At 40.1% G+C, this 19,521-nt stretch overlaps 1 protein-coding gene across 2 annotated transcripts in view; it reads left to right on the forward strand.

Moving 5' to 3' along the window:
* ECEL1 (endothelin converting enzyme like 1) overlaps positions 1–19,521 on the forward strand; it is a 2,857,191-nt gene that overhangs the window by 1,257,181 nt on the left and 1,580,489 nt on the right. For both annotated transcript variants that reach the window (XM_044070676.1, XM_044070677.1), the window contains one exon: positions 12,689–12,781. In XM_044070676.1, the coding sequence (XP_043926611.1) occupies positions 12,689–12,781 (93 nt within the window). The remainder of the gene's footprint in view (positions 1–12,688; positions 12,782–19,521) is intronic.

Here is a 19,521-nt window from a genome sequence, read left to right on the forward strand (position 1 = left end):
TTTTCTTTCTTTGACCTAATTAGCCCTATTAACCGCTTATTTATATTGATGAGAGAGTTCTTATCTTTATGGGAATTGTCCTTCCTGATTTTTGCCATAATTGTTTTCCTTTTGTTGTATATCGTGTTTAATTTCAGATGCCACCAGGGAGGTTTCTTTCTGGGGATAGCCTTGGGCTTATTTCTGGTAGGTAGAGCAGCCTCTATGCACCCATTGACATGGTTATACAGAGTTTCTGTTTGCAGTTCAAGATAGGCTGCTGTGTTCTCAGGGTTTGGAGGAGCATTGGATTTTGACCATCTCTTAATAACAGGTAAATTTACCTTGGAATAGTTCCTTATTGTTACTGATTTTAATGGGATTACAGAGTTGATTTTGATTTTAAAGGAGACAGCTTTATGGTCGGACCTTACCAGGGAGGAGAAGATATTGGGGGGGTGCATTGTTCTCTTATATTTGTGAACATGAGGTCCAGTATGTTGGAGCCTCTTGTGGGGGTATTCAATATTTGGAATCTCTGTACCTATAGATCTGAGGCTGTGTAAAATTCCCACTCTATAGAGGGGTAATTAAAGTCACCCATGAATAGGGTGTTAAGTTGAATGGTAAGTGTATCCAATAGGTCCAAGTATGAATTGTACACCCCTGGGAGTGTGGAAGAAGACCTATAGCTGGGTAGGATATGGTAAAGAATCTTGTCTATAGTGATCTGCTCATGAAGGAACTCAAGCACATCATTCTGTTTGACCACTTTAGAGGTATGGTTGTTATTGATGTATATTGAGACACCTCACCTTTAGCCCCTTGTATGCGCAGCTTCTGATCCAAACATGTGGAAGGCACGGAAACCTTATTCTGCAGGGGAGATTCTGATGCTTTAAACCATTTCTTGGTAACTACACAGATGTGAGGTTCAGTTGAGTTGATTTTGCTTTGTCAGTAGGTTTGTCAGTTTGACATTGCCAAAAACAGGCACTATGGGAGTGGATAAAGTTTTAGCCAGTATTCAAAACCTTAGAAGGGAAAGTTGCAAGCGTTCCTTGGAAAAGCAATGTGGTCTGTTAACCATGAACTCCCAAACTGACAATTATTGGATCCCCTTAGAATGACACCCAGTTAATGAAATTGATCATTTTTTGCTCAGTGCTGGTAATATGCTGCTCAGTGCTGGGCTCCTAGCAGCCTGAGACACACAGTCTAAAAGGTCCATGATGTGTCTCTTCATATAGTCCAGGGAGATGCATCTCAGGTCATTTACACCTACATGGAGTATGATGGAATCATACTGGTACCTGTGGTGTAATCACTTGAGTGGGTGCAATATTTGGTGGATCCTGGCTCCAGATAAGCAACTAACTGTAATTTTCTCCTTGTTCATCTTGATTTAAGGGGCATCAGTATGTCTTACAATGGAATCCTGTATGACAAGAGTGATGGAAAGAGTGTTTGCTTGCCTTAAGGGATTAGTGTTTGGGGCTCCATTGAATGTGACTGTATGTGTGACATTGGGTGTTATTTTTTCCTGAGTGTCTTTGGGCTTGCTGAAGCACAGCTTTAATAACAGGTGATCTTTATGGTTTAGTAAGATTACTTTCAAGTGCCTTAGCATAAGTTAGTCAGTGTGTGTGTGTGTGTGTGTGTGTGTGCGTGTGTGTGTGTGTGTGTGTGTGTGTGTGTGTGTGTGTGTGTGTGTGTTTGTGTGTGTGTGTGTGTGTGTTTGTGTGTGCGCTGTGTGATATGTGTGCGCTGTGTGATGTGTGTGTGTGTGTGTGTGTGTGTGTGTGTTGTGTGATATGTGTGTGTGTGTGTGGGGGGGGGGGTGTTGTGTGCATGGATTCAACAACCTGATGTTCACTTGTATGTGAGAGTTTACCCTCCAGTGTCATTGTGTAAGTGCACCTTTCGCAGCTTGTGTCTACTTCTTTAAAGAGTAAGTAACTGGCAGTACCCATGAGACAACTGCTACATTGCCTCATGTTGCCCATATTCACCAAGCTGGCTACACAGAAGTTAGGAAATTGCATATGCATACTGTTCTTCCTTTGATTTGTATGCTACATGGGTGTGGTGTGCATTGGGGTTAGAAGACTATTAAGGGTGCTTTGTAAGTACAGACTAATGTTGTTGTCTTTCGGCTTTTCCCGGTTAGGGGTCGCCACAGTGGAACTCCGGTCCGCTAATGATTGGTAGTTGATTTTTACGTGCCGAGTTACCAGCCCTGACGCACAACCTTCAATGAAGGTACGCCCTTTCACGCATGTCTCCACGCAGAAGACGCTCGAGCTGAGAATCGAACCAGACAGCGTCTTACTGTGAGGCGACAACAGACTAATAAGGGTGCTTTATTTGGGCAAATTATGCTAAACAGTACTCAACTCAATTAACTTTAATATTTACACAATACTGAATTCTATTAAATCTGTAGGTGTTGCCACTTGTCTCCCAACTAGCTGTTCAAAGCTTGTTGGCACAAAAGGTAATCTGTGCTATATTGCTGGTTTACAGGTTGCAGTTTTATGGACCATTCTACAGAGAAAATTGGCTTTCTAGGTGTTTGTTGCTGTATCAGGCTAACCCACTGAAACATGCAACATTTACAGCAGCACAGAAACAACAGCAAACTAAATAATGAGCCGTCTGGCCAATATAATGACTGTACTATGAGTCATTTTGTGTATTTTCCATCTCAGATAAACCAGGCAAACACCTCCTGTCACAAGCTGAATAAATCCAGTCCTCCTAATGTAAAAACACAGAAGAAGAGACCCACAAGTGTAATGCTACCACAAAGCACTTAAACAACTAGCTGGAAATCCCTTGCTGAAGGCAATTTCAAGACAGTCTTACAGCAGTACCACTCAAAATAATGTGTGTGTGATTTAACAATCAAAGGTACTTATTTTTGCCAGGATGGCACTGGATACACTTCTGGAATGCAAGCTAGGAGTCCAAGCTTTGCCGAACTCCAGGAAAATGAGCAGGATCAATATGTTGTAAAGGAGGTTTGCTGCTAAAAGTGAACCTTTTTTTTGACTAGGCTGCATTGGCCTCTTCTGAGTGTCAAAGATATCCAAACAAATACAGAATGCCTTCTGGATTCATTATAGTTATTTACTTTCTTACGTACACATTCTTCTTTTTCGCCTTTCCCATGCTACCTGTGACCTTTGTATAAGTGCTTGTCTTCATCCTCTCCTTTCATGCCATTGTCACTCTTTCCTGTGGTCTCATTTAGGCCACTCTGTTTCCCTTTTTCACTCCACTCCTCTTGCCCTTTTTTATTCTGCCTGTTTTTATTTACTTACTTTACTTTTTATTTCTTTATGTTTATATTGTTTTATAGTTTACTTTTATTTCTTCATAGATTTGTTTTTTTTTTTTTATTTTTAATAGTTACACAATTATAGTCCATTAATTGTACTCATGGATATACATTTTAATCAGCTTAGAATATGTTGTGTGGCTTATATATGAACCTATACATCATTCGCCCTGCTAGACAGGAGTCCAGGGAAGTAAATATTGTGGGAAGAAATATCCAGGGAATTGTTATGGCTAGGCTTGTATAGGCTCTAGGGCCGATAGCCTAGTACCAACCTATGAACCTATATATCTTTTGTAGTTATATTATTTGAATGATTTACTCTTAACTATGAAAATATTGTTTATCAATATATACGTTATTTCACTACTTTTTGGAGTTTGTACTCCCTGACCTGAACCTGAACTTGATCCATCTGTATTAGCATTCTATGTTAGCTTACAAATGACAATAAAATAAAATATGTTACAGTTTCCTTCACTAAACTTGTGGTGCTTTCATTTTCTACACACTATCTTCTAAAATGGCTTTGTACACCACTCCCTCAGAAACTCATTCATTTTTATCTGTTGTTGTTGTCTTTTGGCTTTTTGGTTAGGGGTCGCCACAGCGGAACTCCGGTCTGCTAATGATTGGCAGTAGATTTTCATGAACGCCGAGGTTCCAGCTTGACGTTCAACCTTCAACGAAGGCACGCCCATTTACGCATGTCTTTCGAACGCCCACCCAACAGCGGGGAGGACATTCAGACTCCACACAGAAGGCACTCCTCATTTTTATCTGTGATTCTTCTATTTTTTATCTTTCTTTCTTTCACAATGGTAAGTGGTAACACCTGTAGATGTGCAAAGGAACATCTTATTCTTCTGCGGAGATTCCTTTTTGTCTTATTTATTGTTAGCTCTTGTATTCCTGATGCCAGTAACATACCTAGGGTGGGGCAAGAGAGTCAGTTGCCTCTTGCCCAAAGTGTTGGGGGGTGGATGATAATTATCCAGTCCTGATCTCTCTTTGAAGAAATACTGGCTTTTAAAAGCCGGTATTACAATTCTGGTCATACCCAAGCTCTATAGAATTCCATGTGTGGTCTAAACTGTAGGTACAGTTTAAAAATGAAAAAAAAAAATGTCTTTTTTTTTTTAAACTAAAACCTGATCACTGTAGCACTCTATGCATGCAGCTTATAAAATGCATCAACTGTTTGTACATTTGTACGAAGCAGTTTGCTACACTTTTATTTATTTATTTATTTATTTATTAAAACATGAGCACCATAGCACTCTGTGCAGACAGGCTATAAACTGTAGGAACTGTTTGCTACATTTTGTAGGAAGCTGTTTGCTACAGTTTAAAAAAATAATTTTGTTTTTTATAACCAACACGAGTGCCATAGCTCTCTGTGCAGGCAGGGTATAAACTGCAGAATCTGTTTGCTGCATTTTGCAGGAAGCAGTCTGCTACAGTTTAAACAGAAGATTTTTTATTTTTTTATAAAATATGATGAAGGAGGGTTGGGGATGTGGAACAGAAATGGGACCTGAATTGCTTGTGCAGGAGATGCATTATCCATCTGTCATGTGGTTGGTGCGCCAGGAGGAGGAGTGTCCTTTTTTTCTTTTTTTGCTCTTCTAATTATAATAAGTAGATTGCTTACAATCTAGTGATCAACTTATTACACTGTAGTTTTTTTTGCTCATCACTTGAAGAGCTAAAGCAGGGTGGGGAGTGGGGCACTGGTTCATAGTACCAGCCGAGGAAGTTGGTAGAACCAGCTATGTTTCTGCCTGATGTTCCACTATGAGGACATTAGTTCCTACACTCAACATTATATCTGAATCACCTGTATCCCCACTGTTTATCATGAGAAAAAGAGCCATTCTTGCCTCTTTCAATGTCTCGTCCATTATTGCCTCACTACATTCATTCCCCTCTCATCTAATACTCCCACTTAGTCTCATATTTTATTGGTTTATGTTAAAACCATGTCTGTCTCATTCCCATTCTTCACTTCCTGTAGCTCTTTTTTATTTTTCCACTGCTTGCCATTTTTCATCTTCTTTTGTGCATCCATTTAGACATTTTCCCATGTATACTTTATTTCCTTTTAAACTTCCGCAGCCATGATTATAATAATGCCATGGACTTAATAGCTTCCACGGTCTGACACTGCTGTACCCCTTATCTTTCAGTACAATGATATGTATTCTGCCTACACATCTATATACAGTATACTACTTCTTTGTTTTTCTTTATGTTTCTTGTGACTGCATGTCTTGTATCGTAACTTGTAGCTTTCCATGTCGTTCTGTTTTCAACACAGCAAGCAACAGGTAAGAATTGTCAATTAAAATGCAGATAGATGGGTTTGTTTAATTATTTATTCATTTGGCTGTCTTTGGTGACCAAAAAAGTTTGTCTGGGTAATACCAATTTACAAGGAAGGCCCTTGGGATGAAAGTTTTAGTAGATACATTTAAGATAGTCAAGGCAAAGCAAAATAACTTTACAAAGATACATTAAATAGATTGTTGTTAAGACATCTTTATACAAATAGGTAACTGTTCTGTAGTGACACTATACAAAGATAAAACAGGTATATTTCTTCTGTGGTGACATTATATATGATACTACATTCCGATTATCTAAAATTTATTATGCAGACAGTTCATGTGCGATATATGTGACAAGCAGACATTTAATTATAAGGCATTGGTAAGGACATTTGTACAAAATCTGCATGGATGCTAAGGTTAAGCAGGGTAGGGTGTTTAGGTGATAGTTGGTGATATACTTGACAGAGGTGCATGCTATATTTTAAAGAAAATCACCTGTACTACATTTGGTAACTAAGATGTAGTCTTTAAAACTAGGTATGTATCAGCCTACACCTCTTTATAACTAAGAAGCATTTACTTTGACAAGTAATAGTCTCCACCATGGAGTGTAGTCACAAATTTCCAGTTTCTACTCCCAGACTTCATTTGTTACTTTCCCATCCCAACAATCAGTTTAAAATGTATATATCATCTTGAATCTTACCTCCAGTATAGTTAGGAAATGCACACATGCCCCACTACACTTATAAAAAAGTTGTTTTGATAAATATTCCTAGGTCTGTATTGCACACATTATCACAAGCCATTAAAAACATGCTCTGAGGTCTATATGCTGCGCAATAGTTGTGAGATATGCAAAGAAATAAATGCACTTACCTGAGTTCATGCAGCATACCTGGTTGGCTGCCATGCCTGACAGTAGCATCAGGATCAAGTTAATGCATCTGTAGCTTCATTGTAAAATCAAATTTAACATTCTGACATGGTTTCATTGTATTTAGGCTTCAAAATACTTCTTTAACTTCATAGGTTCATAGGTTCATAGGTTCATACTAGGCTATCTGCCCTAGGGCATTTATAAGCCTAGCCAGAGTGTGTGTGGCTTTCACCACCACTTAGGATGAGAATACTATACCCATTAGTTTGCTGTGCCTCTGTCCAGCAGTGACGCAGAGATGATTCCCAGGGTAAACCTACGATCTCCCATCCACTCGTCAAGATTTCTCTTGAACAGAGTCAGTGAGGGGCTCTGCCTCACATGGACTGAGATTCTGTTCCATAGTGTAGGGAGTCTCTGGGTGATGAATCTGTCCCTCCAGCACATCCTATTTATATCCGTGTTGAGGTTTAAGTCTCTTGCTCTTGTGGCTCTGGTGGATTTGGATTTTTTGAGGTGGAGCATGTCCATTAATTCCGGGTTGGACATGGCCTTGTATGTCAGGCACAGATCACCTCTGAGCAGACGGTATGCGACTGAATAGAGCTGGAGTTTCTTCAGTCGGGCATCGTATGACATATGTTTGAGCCCCTTTATCCTTTTGGTGAGGAACTTTTGGGGTCTTTCCAACTGCTGCAGGTGTCGGGTAAGGTACATTCCGAATGGGGCGTTGTACTCAATCATTGGTCTGATAAGTGAAGAGTACAGGAGTACAATGACCTCTCCTGATCTGGATGTGAATCCCTTCATGATCAGGTGGGCAATGTAGAAGGTATTCCTAACCACTTTGGCAATGTGAGTGTCAAAAGAGAGGTTACTGTCAACTTGGGTCCCTAGGTCCCTGATAACTTCTTCCGTGTTTAATGGATTACCACCTATGTGGTAATTAGGGGTTACCTTGTTTTTCCCAAAGGGTATGACTATACATTTTTTGGCATTTAGCTTAAGGCCATGGCTCTGGCACCAGTTATCCATTTCTATGAGACCTTTCTGGAGGATGTCTGTGTCTGATGGAGTGTCAATTATGGTGCCCAGTTTGCAGTCATCTGCAAATTTTGTCAACCACAATCCCCCTATGTTTGCCTGCACTTCAGAAAAATAAATGCCGAACAAGAGGGGCCCAGGACTGAGCCCTGTGGGACACGCCGTGACCGGCTTAGAGTCTGACATGGCACCAGCAACTCTAACCCTGTGTGTTCTGTCCTTGAGCCAGTTTGCAACCCATCTTGTGACATATGGGTTTACATCTAAGCTGGTGAGCTTTTCTATGATGCCCGAGTGGGGTATTGTGTCGAACGCTTTTGCTAGGTCAAGGTAGGCTGTGTGAACTGCCTTACCCTCATCAATGGCCTTAGTGACTGTTTCAAAAAAGTCGACCAAGTTCAAGAGGCAGGATCTGCCCTTGACAAAGCCAAATTGGGTAGGATCCAGTGTCTGTAGGTCCCCAATGTCTTTATTTATGAGTTCCATTATGATCCTCTCCATAGCTTTGCAGACAAGGCTCGTCAAGCTTATGGGGCGGTAATTTTCAGGGTCCGTAGAAGCACCGCCTTTGTGGAGTGGGACCACAGTTGCCGTACACCATTCTTTGGGTACGTATCCTGTAGTAAGGCTAAGATTAAACAGCAGCCTTATGTGTGGGTTTAGTTCCTCATTGAGTTCGTGTAGCACACATCCGGGGACACCGTCCGGTCCCATTGATGCTGTGTTTTTTGCTTTAGAGAGAGCAGCTCTCACCTGGGCATCTGAGATGTTTGGGAGGCTAGACTCTGGTGGGATAGATATTTCTCCTTTTGGGGGGGAGGGAGGGGAGAAATTTGCACTGAACCTGTCTGCCAGTATGTTGGCAATGTCTGTGGGTTCAGTGATTTTTTATCATTTTGGACTAATTCTGAGCATATCTGGGAGTTTCCACCCAGGTTTCTAACATAGCTAAAGAAGGCTTTATGATTGTCTTTTGTGTCATTAGCGATTTTTCTCTCAAAGTTGGCCTTGGATGATTTTATGAGTGATCGTAGATTTTTGCTAGTATTGATCAGAGATGCCTTCCCATTTAAGGATTTTGCTCTGTCATGTAGTAGCTTTCTCCTCTTGTTGTAGAGTTTGTTTATGGCTGGAGTCCACCAGACCGTGCGCCTGCCTTTGGTGGAAAGGGTCTTGATTTTATTAGGGATTGCTTGATCCATACATTCCTGGAGGTGCTCGTAGAAGGCATTTGTAAGGGTTTCAGCGGCGTGGGTTGTGGTTTCCACTGGCTCGGGGCCTTGAAAGATACCACTCCAGTCTTAAGAAGTGTGAAGTTTGCTTTTGAGAAGTTCTTCACTGTGGTCTTTTTTGCTGGGGTGGGGGCGGGATGTGGATCTCCAGTGAGATTAATTTATGGTCTGATCTCACCAATGAGGGATATACTTCCGGTGTGGAGCATTTTGTCCCCATGTTTGTGATGATCAGGTCTAGTATATTTTCTCCTCTTGTGGGAATGGTGACTAGTTGTTCCATAGCATTTGAGTTTATGAACTCAAGGAACCTTTGGGCTAGGGTGTTGGGGCTTGAGTAATGTTCCCAGTCTATGTTTGGGTAGTTGAAGTCACATAATATGATGGTGTTTGGAGAGACATTTATACTCTCCAGTGTCTTCAGGAAGGCTGTGTGGGTTTCCTGAGTTTGAGAAGGTGGTCTGTAGCATGTTACAAACTGTAGGGCAGTTTTACCTATGGTTAATTGCACCTGGATGGTCTCTGATGCTTCGTGCGTTGCCACTAACCTGGAGGTGTGGGTATCCTTTATGAATATGGATACTCCCCCTCCTTTTGTGGTTCGGTCTGGATTTTGGGGCCGGAACGCATGATATGAGGTATAACCAGATAGTGCTGGGGTGCAAGAGCCTTGAACCAGGTTTCAGTCACAGCACAAACATCGATGTTCTCCATACTGAGGAAGGCTTCGAGGGCGTGCATCTTGAGGTTTAGACTTCTGGCATTGAGCAGTATTACCCTTAGTTTTTCTCCATTTTTGTTTTCTAGGGCGGTAGGTTTATCATTTGAGCCTTGCCTAAAAAAGGCACTATGGGGGTGGCAAGAGCCTTTGCCAATATCCGGAAGCCCAGGGGTGACAGGTGCAAGCCGTCCCTTGCGAAGCAGCGTGGCTTGTCAAGCATGTCATCCCAGGCAGACAGACATTGGATCCCCTTAGAATGACACCAGTAATTAAGCCAATTATTAAAGCTGATCATTTTGTCTCTGTATTGTGGCATCATTCTTGGTGAGGGTAGGATACTGCTCAGGGTCAGGGTCATACCGGCCTGGGCTGCATAATCTGAGAGCTCCTCTATGTCTCTTTTCATGTAGTCCAGGGAGGTACGTCTCAGGTCGTTCACACCGGCATGGACAATGACTGAGTCATACTTGTACTTGCTGTGGAGTGACCTGAGTGCTTGTGTTATGTGGCGGATTCTAGCGCCATACTGAGTGTTACTCTACATTATGTGCCTTCAGTCTCACCATTGTAAAGCCCTGTCCTTTGAATTACCCCTGTCTTTCTGACCCAAGACCCCGTTTCAGAGTACATCAGCAATTCCTCCTTAGCAGCAGCTAGTAAGACAATATGCATTTTTACCTCTGGTTTCCTTGTAGATGCACTGCATTGTTATCCTTATGGCTTCTTGAATCACACTATAGTCCCAAATCTACTGCACCCTTTTGCAAGACCACCCCAGTTATTGTCATTTCCTTATTAGTATGTCAGCATCTTCAGTTACCTACCTGCCCATAATCTGTTGCTGGAGTTTCACTCTCAAAATTCAAATATTATTGATGTATGAGTGATATCAGAAACTTGTGATATAAAGGAATTAATGGCTATGAGGAGCATGGGAAGATGTGCCTAGTAGAAGGGATCCAGCCTAAGCTGAATAAAAAGTATTTCTTACAAGCAGACATTTTACTGTACAAGAACTTAATAAAATACCAATCAGAGGTGAATCCAGATGTTCTGTGATAGCAGACATGACTCTAATACCTATCAAAAGTGATTTAAAAAGCAGATGGAATATCAAGATGGAAAATAAATATCTTATAGTGGCTTTTTTTGCAACATTCAGTAAAATGTTGTAACCCATATAATCACAAACTTCAGCTTACAAGGCAGGTATTGTGTAATTTGTAGACATGGCCCAAATAATGTCCAGGTTTAAGGACAAATTGACCTCTGATATTAGGATGTGATTCAAAAGGGAGTGTGAACTCAGATTAACTGCTATTCTGTAATACACAGTATAGCTGAAACGGTCACTACAAAGCAATGCACAAACAACTTCCGTAATCAGGGTGTAACTGGTGTTATGTAATATTACAGATGGACTCACATATTCTCTAATGTTGGGGTGTTTTGGAAATATTCTGTAATGCATGTAGCCCAGACTAGCTTCATCATCAGACTATAACTTGGGCGCTCTTTGATATTAGGCTTTAACTTGTTTATTTGTGATATTCTGCAATCTGAAGGTATAACTCAAAACATATTGGCTCAAAGGACTGATGCTGTTTGCTACATTGTGGGATTGACTCTTTCTGCCTCACATGGTATGCAGTGACTTATAATTTAACTAGGAAAGTGAACTGGGAGAACTCCTGAAAAGGAGTATGTACTTAATGAAAATATAAATAAAATAAAAACAATTAGTATCACCAGAAGTACAGTCTGGGTTTTTTTTCTCTATAATTCAGGCACAGGACGACACAGTTCAGAACACTTTCTACACTAGGCTGTAGTTCTGTAATTTGAGGGTATGCCTAAAATCGTTTGTTTTGTCTTAGTACTTTCTAAATATTCTGCAGCATCAGGATGTAATGTGCTGTTTTACATGTAGACTTGGTCAAAAGCCTCCAACACCAGAGTTAGATCATTATATTCTCTAATATGGCAAGCTACAAACCACCTTTGATATTGGGGATTAAATCAGATGTTTGTTAATATCAGGATACAGTACAAAAACCTTACATTGTCAGATATGTAACCCAGATGCTCAAGGCATAAGTCCCATCTGGGACCTCTGTTATAGCTTAGGTCAGCTGACTCTCAATAGTAGCATGCAGCCAAGCTAGCGCCCCCATCCCACCCCACCATAAGTTTATAGGCAAAGCAGCCTTCAACATCAAGGTTGCATTTATAAAGTACAGATTTATCTCCCAAAATTGATATGGATGAAAATATGCTTTACTGTGACTAGATGAAGTATAAACCATAACAGATCAAACTGACAGCTCCATGCTTTCTACAATGAATACTTTTCTCAATATTTGAACAGCTCCATGCTCTACAATGAGTTCTGTTCCCAATGTGTCAACATCTCTGTGCTTTCTACACTGAGTACTTTTCCCAGTCTGCAAGTATCTCTGTGCTTCCTGCAGTGAGCACTTTTCCCAGTATGTAAACATCTCCATGTATTCTGCAGTAAATACTATTCCCAATATGTAAACACAGTTGCTTTGTTTTATGTTACATCCTTTACTTTCTCCTACTGTAAGGTCAATACATTTTCCATGCTGTTTTTTTTACCCCTTTAATCATATTACTGCAAAGAATGATACTACACTGTGAAATCAAACATATAATGTGTGATATATTTTTATCATTGTTTATATATTAATATTCTAATGTCATTAGCTGTTGCAGTACTGCCTTGGAATGCATTCTCTGTGAACCTCATTTACAAGTATTAAAATTATTTATTTGCTGTTCCATCTGTCTTCCTATATCTGTATGACATATTTGAGAATGAACTTGTGTTGTTCAGCACACATTTCCTCCTGTGTGGTTTCAGATCTAGGAAGATGTAGAGGGAAAATACTCTATTTTTGGATGTTGTGATGCCAAATGCTGTCACACAAACTTCTCCCTTCTGCACTCTGTGGAGCATGCAGGGTGCTACATTTTATAGTCATCATTAGTGTTTTTGTCAAAGCCTCTGTCTCTTTAAGAGAAAAATTGGTACAGAACCTCAAGATGCTTGTTTCTAGTGCAGCCCTCAGTATAGTGAATAAAGAAAACTAATTTGTGTTATCTTAACTTCCTTCTCTATTCTGTTGCCTGAAGGTTACTATTTCAGACTTTGAAGATCAAAGACGGGATATTAACACCATGTACAACAAGATCACGCTGTTGAACTTACAGAAGATAGCACCAAACGTGAGTGACATTTCTAATGATTCCCACAGAGTTAATGCATTAGAGTATACACTAAGTGAACGTGTGTTTGTGTGTACTGATGCATTTGCACGTGTGTGTGTGTGTGTGTGTGTGTGTGTGTGTGTGTGTGTGTGTGTGTATGTACTAGCAAGCTGTACACACAGTTAAGTGGTGCCACTATATTGCAGCTAACTCTTGGGCATTATTTACAGTGACACATATAGTGAGGGTTACAGCACCCATTATAACACAGTGCATGGTGTTGTTCGTTCTTTGTTGAAGCTGGGGCGATAGCTGTTCTCCCCTAAACATGGACTGAAGGAAGTCTATTTTAGAAAAAGTTTGTTTTTAATTTGAGTTTGCTGTGCATCATTTTAGCTAGCAGACTGTAATGAAATAGCAGTAGATAAAGCAAGGGTGGAGCCAACTGTAATCCATAAAATGATAGTACTAACTGTGTCATCCCTAAGAAGCCCTTGCACAAGTAATACATACATACATACATATAATTTTCTGTGACTTACTTTTTCATTTTAGTACCAGTCTCACAGTTCTTAGCCACTGTGCTACTAAGCCTACATCAGACCAAATTCCGGCAGCCTGACAGCTGCAATGAAGGTAACACCTTGGTAGATATGATTGGTGACCATCTGCAGTAATTTCAGCTACAGAAGATTGTAATTTTTCCATCAGACTACATGCAGTATCGGGTGCAGGGAAGTAAATAATTCCTCATTGCCCAAATGCTCTGATTTGTGTGTTAGTGGCTGTGGACCCTTGTCATGGTCTGTCCTGCACTAGTGACCTCCCTGGGACTTTCCATGAAGTTGGTCAGTTATTGTATCTAACCATGTTAGCCCTCTAATGGCCAAGGTCTTTTCCTAAACCTAGCCAGCTATGCTGCCACTGAAAACCCATGTACAGTGCTGCTATGCTGGCCTGTATTTATCCAGTGACATATGACATTTTGGAATGTGCATGCTGGAGATAGACCTGACAACAGAGTAGCAAGTAAGAGCCCCAGAGATCTCCTGAACTTAAGGAATGCAGTCATCTTAAAAAGCACAAGCTGATGAGAATATGGAAATGTGTTTATACCAGTCTGACTGCACACAGCAGTATAACATCACACACAACAGACAAAAGATATCGGAGTGTGATTTGAAGAAGTACTGTGATTTTCATTTTGAGAGCTAACCTATCCTAGTCTACATGCTGATTTATGTGGGGATTCCTGACTGCCGTAATTAATGCATACTGTTAGTACCTGTCATGTGAAATAATGAGCTGTTACTTCCGCTTTGGACAGTCCTCTGAGACACAGGGAATTGTTTCCAGTTTTTCTGTTCATTAAGCCATTTTGCTTTGTGTAGTTTATTTTACTAAAAACCCACATTTATTTATGCATGTAAGAATATATTATATGTGTATTCATTATCTGTTAGTGCAGAGGAATAACACTTTGAACAGTTAAACTGTTTCCTAAATTCAATGGTTTAATTTCCTGAGTGTCCACTTACCTGGTGTGTGACTGTCAGCAAGTCACTTAACTAGACACTGATCCTGGGTCACCCCTTAAAAGGGACACATGTCTTGTGGGGTTACCTGGTTAACAAATAAAAAAATACAATTTGCATGTCTGTTTAAATACTAGAAATTTGCAACTGGATAAGTGCAGCTGAGCAGAGTCCATTTACGATCAGGCCTGCAAAGAAAGCCTCCACGACCAGAGAACACATAAAATAGCACAGTAGGAAAAGCTGAAATATATAAACTGGAAAGAGACCATGGCTACCAATAACATTACATGTAGTACAGCAGTCTGATGAACCCAGTGGGTAACAGATTGTGCATGTCAAGCAGTAAAGATTCTTATGTACTGAGTGTATGTCAGGCTAGTTCAGGACCGGTCTTTGGATTGGGGCAGTTCCAGACTAGTCGGTTTAGAGTTAAGAGTCTAAGAATTTCAAAGCTGCTGTTTGCTGTGATCTTTTAAATTACTGTTGCATCTTAATGGTTCCATTACATATACACAAAAGGTAAGTTTTTTCATTTTTTGATCTGATTTTTAAGTCATTTTAACAGGCTATGTTTGCTTTAGCTAAAGTCTTTAAGCCTATATTAGTATTTTTAGTAGATAGTTGAATTGCATTTTACTGTTAAATTGGTGTAACTTTTGGTAATAAACCCTAGTTTTATTCTTATGTACTGAGTGTATGTCAAACGAGTTCAGAACCAGTCCATTTCATTAAGGCAGTTCCAGGGTAAGCAGAGCTAAGGGTCTGATTGTTTTTTCCCGCACACCCACCCTGTTGTTGTAGCTGTGTTCTTAAACCCAGTGCATCTATGCTTATCTACCCATTATGATAGGGTTACCACCTGTCCCACTTTGCGAGGGACAGTCTCTCTTTGGGCAGTTGTGTCCTGCAAAAAAATTGAAAAAATGACAGATGTTCTGAGATTTTTAGCACAAAAGATTTCCTATATTTTCTTTAATAGTTGCATAAAACAGTTATTTCATATCTGAAACACCTACATGTTATATGAAGCAGAATAAGCAACTAAAATGTTATAAGAATAAGCTTTTATTTAGGCTAAAAAGTGAAGTTCTGTCCTTTGTACTAGCCATGGGTATGTTTTGCCCTGCAAAATCTGACGTTTCTACAAAAAATGTCCCACTTTGGGCATTGAAAAGGTGGCAACCCTACATTATGATAATTTGTAAACATAATTCCCTTCTTCTATCTGTTTACTGTTGACAATAAGCACATACGTATCATTTTGCAAAGGCTCTCCCCCCTCAAACTATTCATCAGCTAAAAAGACCTTTGATAAACTTGCGTAATGTTGAGTGCACTGATACTGCTTGCACAGATTTTAGTATTAAATTAGTATGTTTTTTTTTTTTTTTTTTTTGTTACTATAATTAGTTTACTGGTTCTTGCTGATGGCAGAAGAAGGTTTCCAGGCTATTTTTTTTTGTATTGAACTTTAAATACTGCAGCAAGTCCAGCCAAACATTATCCTTAAACCGAACTCCAAGCAGTTAAAGTTACACTCTCCGACCCCCCCCCCCCCAAAGTCATTCCTGTCAGTAACATGGAACAGCACTTCCTCATACCTTTCTAGCCAGCCTGAATGAGATGGGTATTTTCAGACAGTTTAAGACTGCTCTCATGCTGTCTGATGATCATCTGTTACTCAAACAGCATAACACAGTATGTGAGGGATGTACATATATGATATGCTTGGAGACAAAAATCTCATATAGAAATAACCAATGACATTGGTGTAGTATTCTGAAGATTTGTAGTGTGGTTTAATATTATTTAAGAAAAAATTACTTACTTTTTTAAAATAATGTCATTGTATGATGGCTCAGTGGTGGTGTTCTGCTTTCCGAGGATATCCCGCTGTTTTTTTTGATGTGCTGCGCACGTGTATGGGACATTCGTTCCTACACTTATGCAGTACATCAGTGCTGTGTGATGGGTGCTGTACATAGGAAGCAATGGAGAAAGGAAGATTTCCGTTGCTGGGTTTTTTTTTTTTTTTAAGATACCGGGACACTTTAAAGGTACAGGAGAGACAGGACATAGACAATAAAATGATAAACAGGTAAGTTTCTCTAGTTTTTCATAACGTACCTGATTATTCTTTTATTTCTGTCTGTCCTGTCTCTCTTGTTGGTTTTAAGTGTCTGGTTTTGCAAGTTTTTTTTTTTTTAATGGAAAAATGTTGGTTGGGCTGACCAATCAGCATGCTCATTTTGGAATGTTAATGGCTAGTCATTCTATAATACACATTAAACTTGAAAGACATGATGAAGCTTTCAGACTATGTGTTCAAGGCAGGTATGAACGTAACATTCTGCCTTCTCCAATGATGATGTCTTGATATGAGCGAAAAACAACTGACTTCAATAATTGGCTAAGTTTTTAGCATCATTTAAAGTGGGGCCAGTATTTGTCAGCATAGGGAGGATATGATTGACAGACCAAGCTGCTTCACCATGGATGGCCTGCATCTGTCCCCTCTAGGGTTTTGATTATAGGCAAAGATACTGTCCACACCCATAGTACCTTTAGGCAATGCCAATCTGATAAACCTACTAACATAATGAAACAAGCAAAGGAAAATATGAAGGTGTTACTGAGTAATGCTAGGAGCCTGAACAGTAAATTTTACTCGCTACAAGCTCTTTTCACCCTGGAAGACACTGATGTCTGTACAGTACTTGAGATGCAGTTTAAAACAGCAAATAGCACTTTGTGCAGGGATATAATGCCTTCCACATATTTAGACCAGCTACAATGCAGGAGGGGAAAAGAGGTGGAGGTGTCGAAATCTACATCCAGAAAAGACTTACGTCAAGGCTGGTAAAGTAGCATGATGCACTAGAGCTTCTTCATGTCCAAATAACCACCAGAAAGGTCCCATATCATATATTAGCTAGCTACAGAGCTTCCTCTATGACAAAAAAAAAGCCCCAACGCCTGTCTACAGGAACTAAAATCACTCAGTATTAAACCTAAAACCATTTTCCTAGTTGATCTAAACTGTCCAGCTATAGACTGGGAAACCTACAACCCCACAAGTGCACAAGCACAGAGATTGCTGGTCTTTGTCAGTACTAATGCCCTAGAACAATTCGAGCACTCACTAGAGGGAATAGCATTGTGGATCTTGATATCCCTTGCATATCCTTATTACTTGTTATAGCTGTTCATAAAGCAGTCTCCTTCAAAATAAAATTAAAACCAGAGATCCCTTTCACCCAAGGTACGTTTAGAAATTTCTTTAAGACAACCTATGAACTCCAAAGTGATACTTTGGCAAACTTCAAAGCCCCACCATACCCTGGTAACTCCAGTGAATATGTAGAAACACTCACCAGCACACTTATCAGCATGTAAGCAGCTTACGTACGTGCTGTACACCATGGGAACAAGCGCAGGGCAAAACCCAGAAACAAACCCACATGGTGGAACCATAATATCAATAACTTTTGTAATAAAAGGAAAAAGAATATTGACCAAAAGTAAAAAGAGTGATTCCCAAAATGTTAGAGCCCTTGTCACTGATATAAACAAACAGCTCAGCAGCTGAAATCCACCAAATCCAAGTTTAAGGCTAAAATAGCTACCCACGCCAAAGACAATCACATTACAAGCATAACTAAAAAAATGTAATCTCAAAAGCACAATGCACCAGTGCTTTGCGCTGATTGTGAAAGATGTTACGTACACTAAAGCTGAAGATATAGTGAACCTACATGCTGATAAATTTAGATCTAACTTTACCTCAGTGTCTCCTTCATCTGTCTTTCAAGATGTACCTGAAACTGGCTCACCTCTGGCTATCACACAAGACCAAGTCCTAAAAGTGCCATCAAAAGCAAAAATACTGCATTGATGGGTCCTGATAATATCCATGGATGCATCTTAAATATCATGAAGCATGATTTAGCCATACCCCTAATAACACTGGTCGATCTCACCCTCCATACAGGTTTTTACCAGGTGAAAGGAGAACTGCTATACTCATTCTCCTGCATAAGGGAAGACCTACCACAGACCTAGTTAATTACAGACCCATAAGTCTGACCAGCTTCATATATAAAGCCATGGAAAGATGTGTAATGGAATTAATCGATCAGGACATAGGGAACCTCCAAACACTGGACACATATCAATTTGGATTTGCCAAGGGCAGGAGGGCTTTCTCAACTTGGTGGATTTTTTTGAAAAGTCACCAAAGCAGTGGATGAAGGCAAAACAATACACACCGCATATATCGACTTGGCCAAAACTTTTGACACAATTATCCACGCAGGCATAGTTGAAAAACTAAATAAACTGGGAATAAACCCTTATGTCACCCACTGGATAGACAGCTGGCTCACAGATAGGACAGAGGAAATCAAAATAGTCAGAGGTACCGCCACAGAGAGACCAGTCACCAATGGAGCCCCCCAGGGTTCTGTGTTGGGGCCTCTCCTGTTTGATATCTACTTTTCTGTAGTAAAAGCCAATACCAAAGGGCCTCTGGCTGACTAAGTTTGCAGATGACTGCAAGCTAGGAGCAGTCACTGAATCCTCAAATCACAGCCATCCTGCAGGAAGGTTTGTCCCAAATAAATAACTGGTGCCAAAATTATGGACGGAAACTAAATGCCAAAAAATGCATTACTGTATCCTTTGGGAGAGTCATCTACTCCAGGGAACTACCCCATTGACAATATACCCCTAAGAGTTAACCCAGTTGTTTGTGATTTGGGAAGTCATGTGGACAGTGACCTAATTTTTGTTCAACATGTGTGCATTGTAATAAAAAAGTCCTTCTATACTGCATAACTTATAAACAAAGGGAGTGTGTCTAGATTTAGGGATGTCATTGTCCCCTTGTACAATCATTAAATATAATATCCACTTTGGCATTTAGCAGCCCAGGTACATGCAGCAACTAGAATGCCCACAGAGATACCTTACAAAAAGGATACAAGGCCTAAACAACATGCCCTTCATGGACCAACTTAAAACCCTGTCACTATACTCTGTATCCCACAGACTGCTAAGAGGTGACCTGTGTCTGGCATACAAGGCCCAGTACTGATGAGTTTACTGAACATCAGCATGTTAAATGGCATCAGAAGTACTGGGTGTAGGGAGCTAAACCTCTTCTGTTACATCAACAGAATGGTTTGGAGATACAGGTTTATCTCACAGAGGATATCGCTA

The sequence above is a fragment of the Protopterus annectens genome, chromosome 4.part1 (genome assembly GCF_019279795.1).
Source record: "Protopterus annectens isolate FY-2018-M chromosome 4.part1, PAN1.0, whole genome shotgun sequence".
Lineage (NCBI taxonomy): Eukaryota > Metazoa > Chordata > Ceratodontiformes > Protopteridae > Protopterus > Protopterus annectens.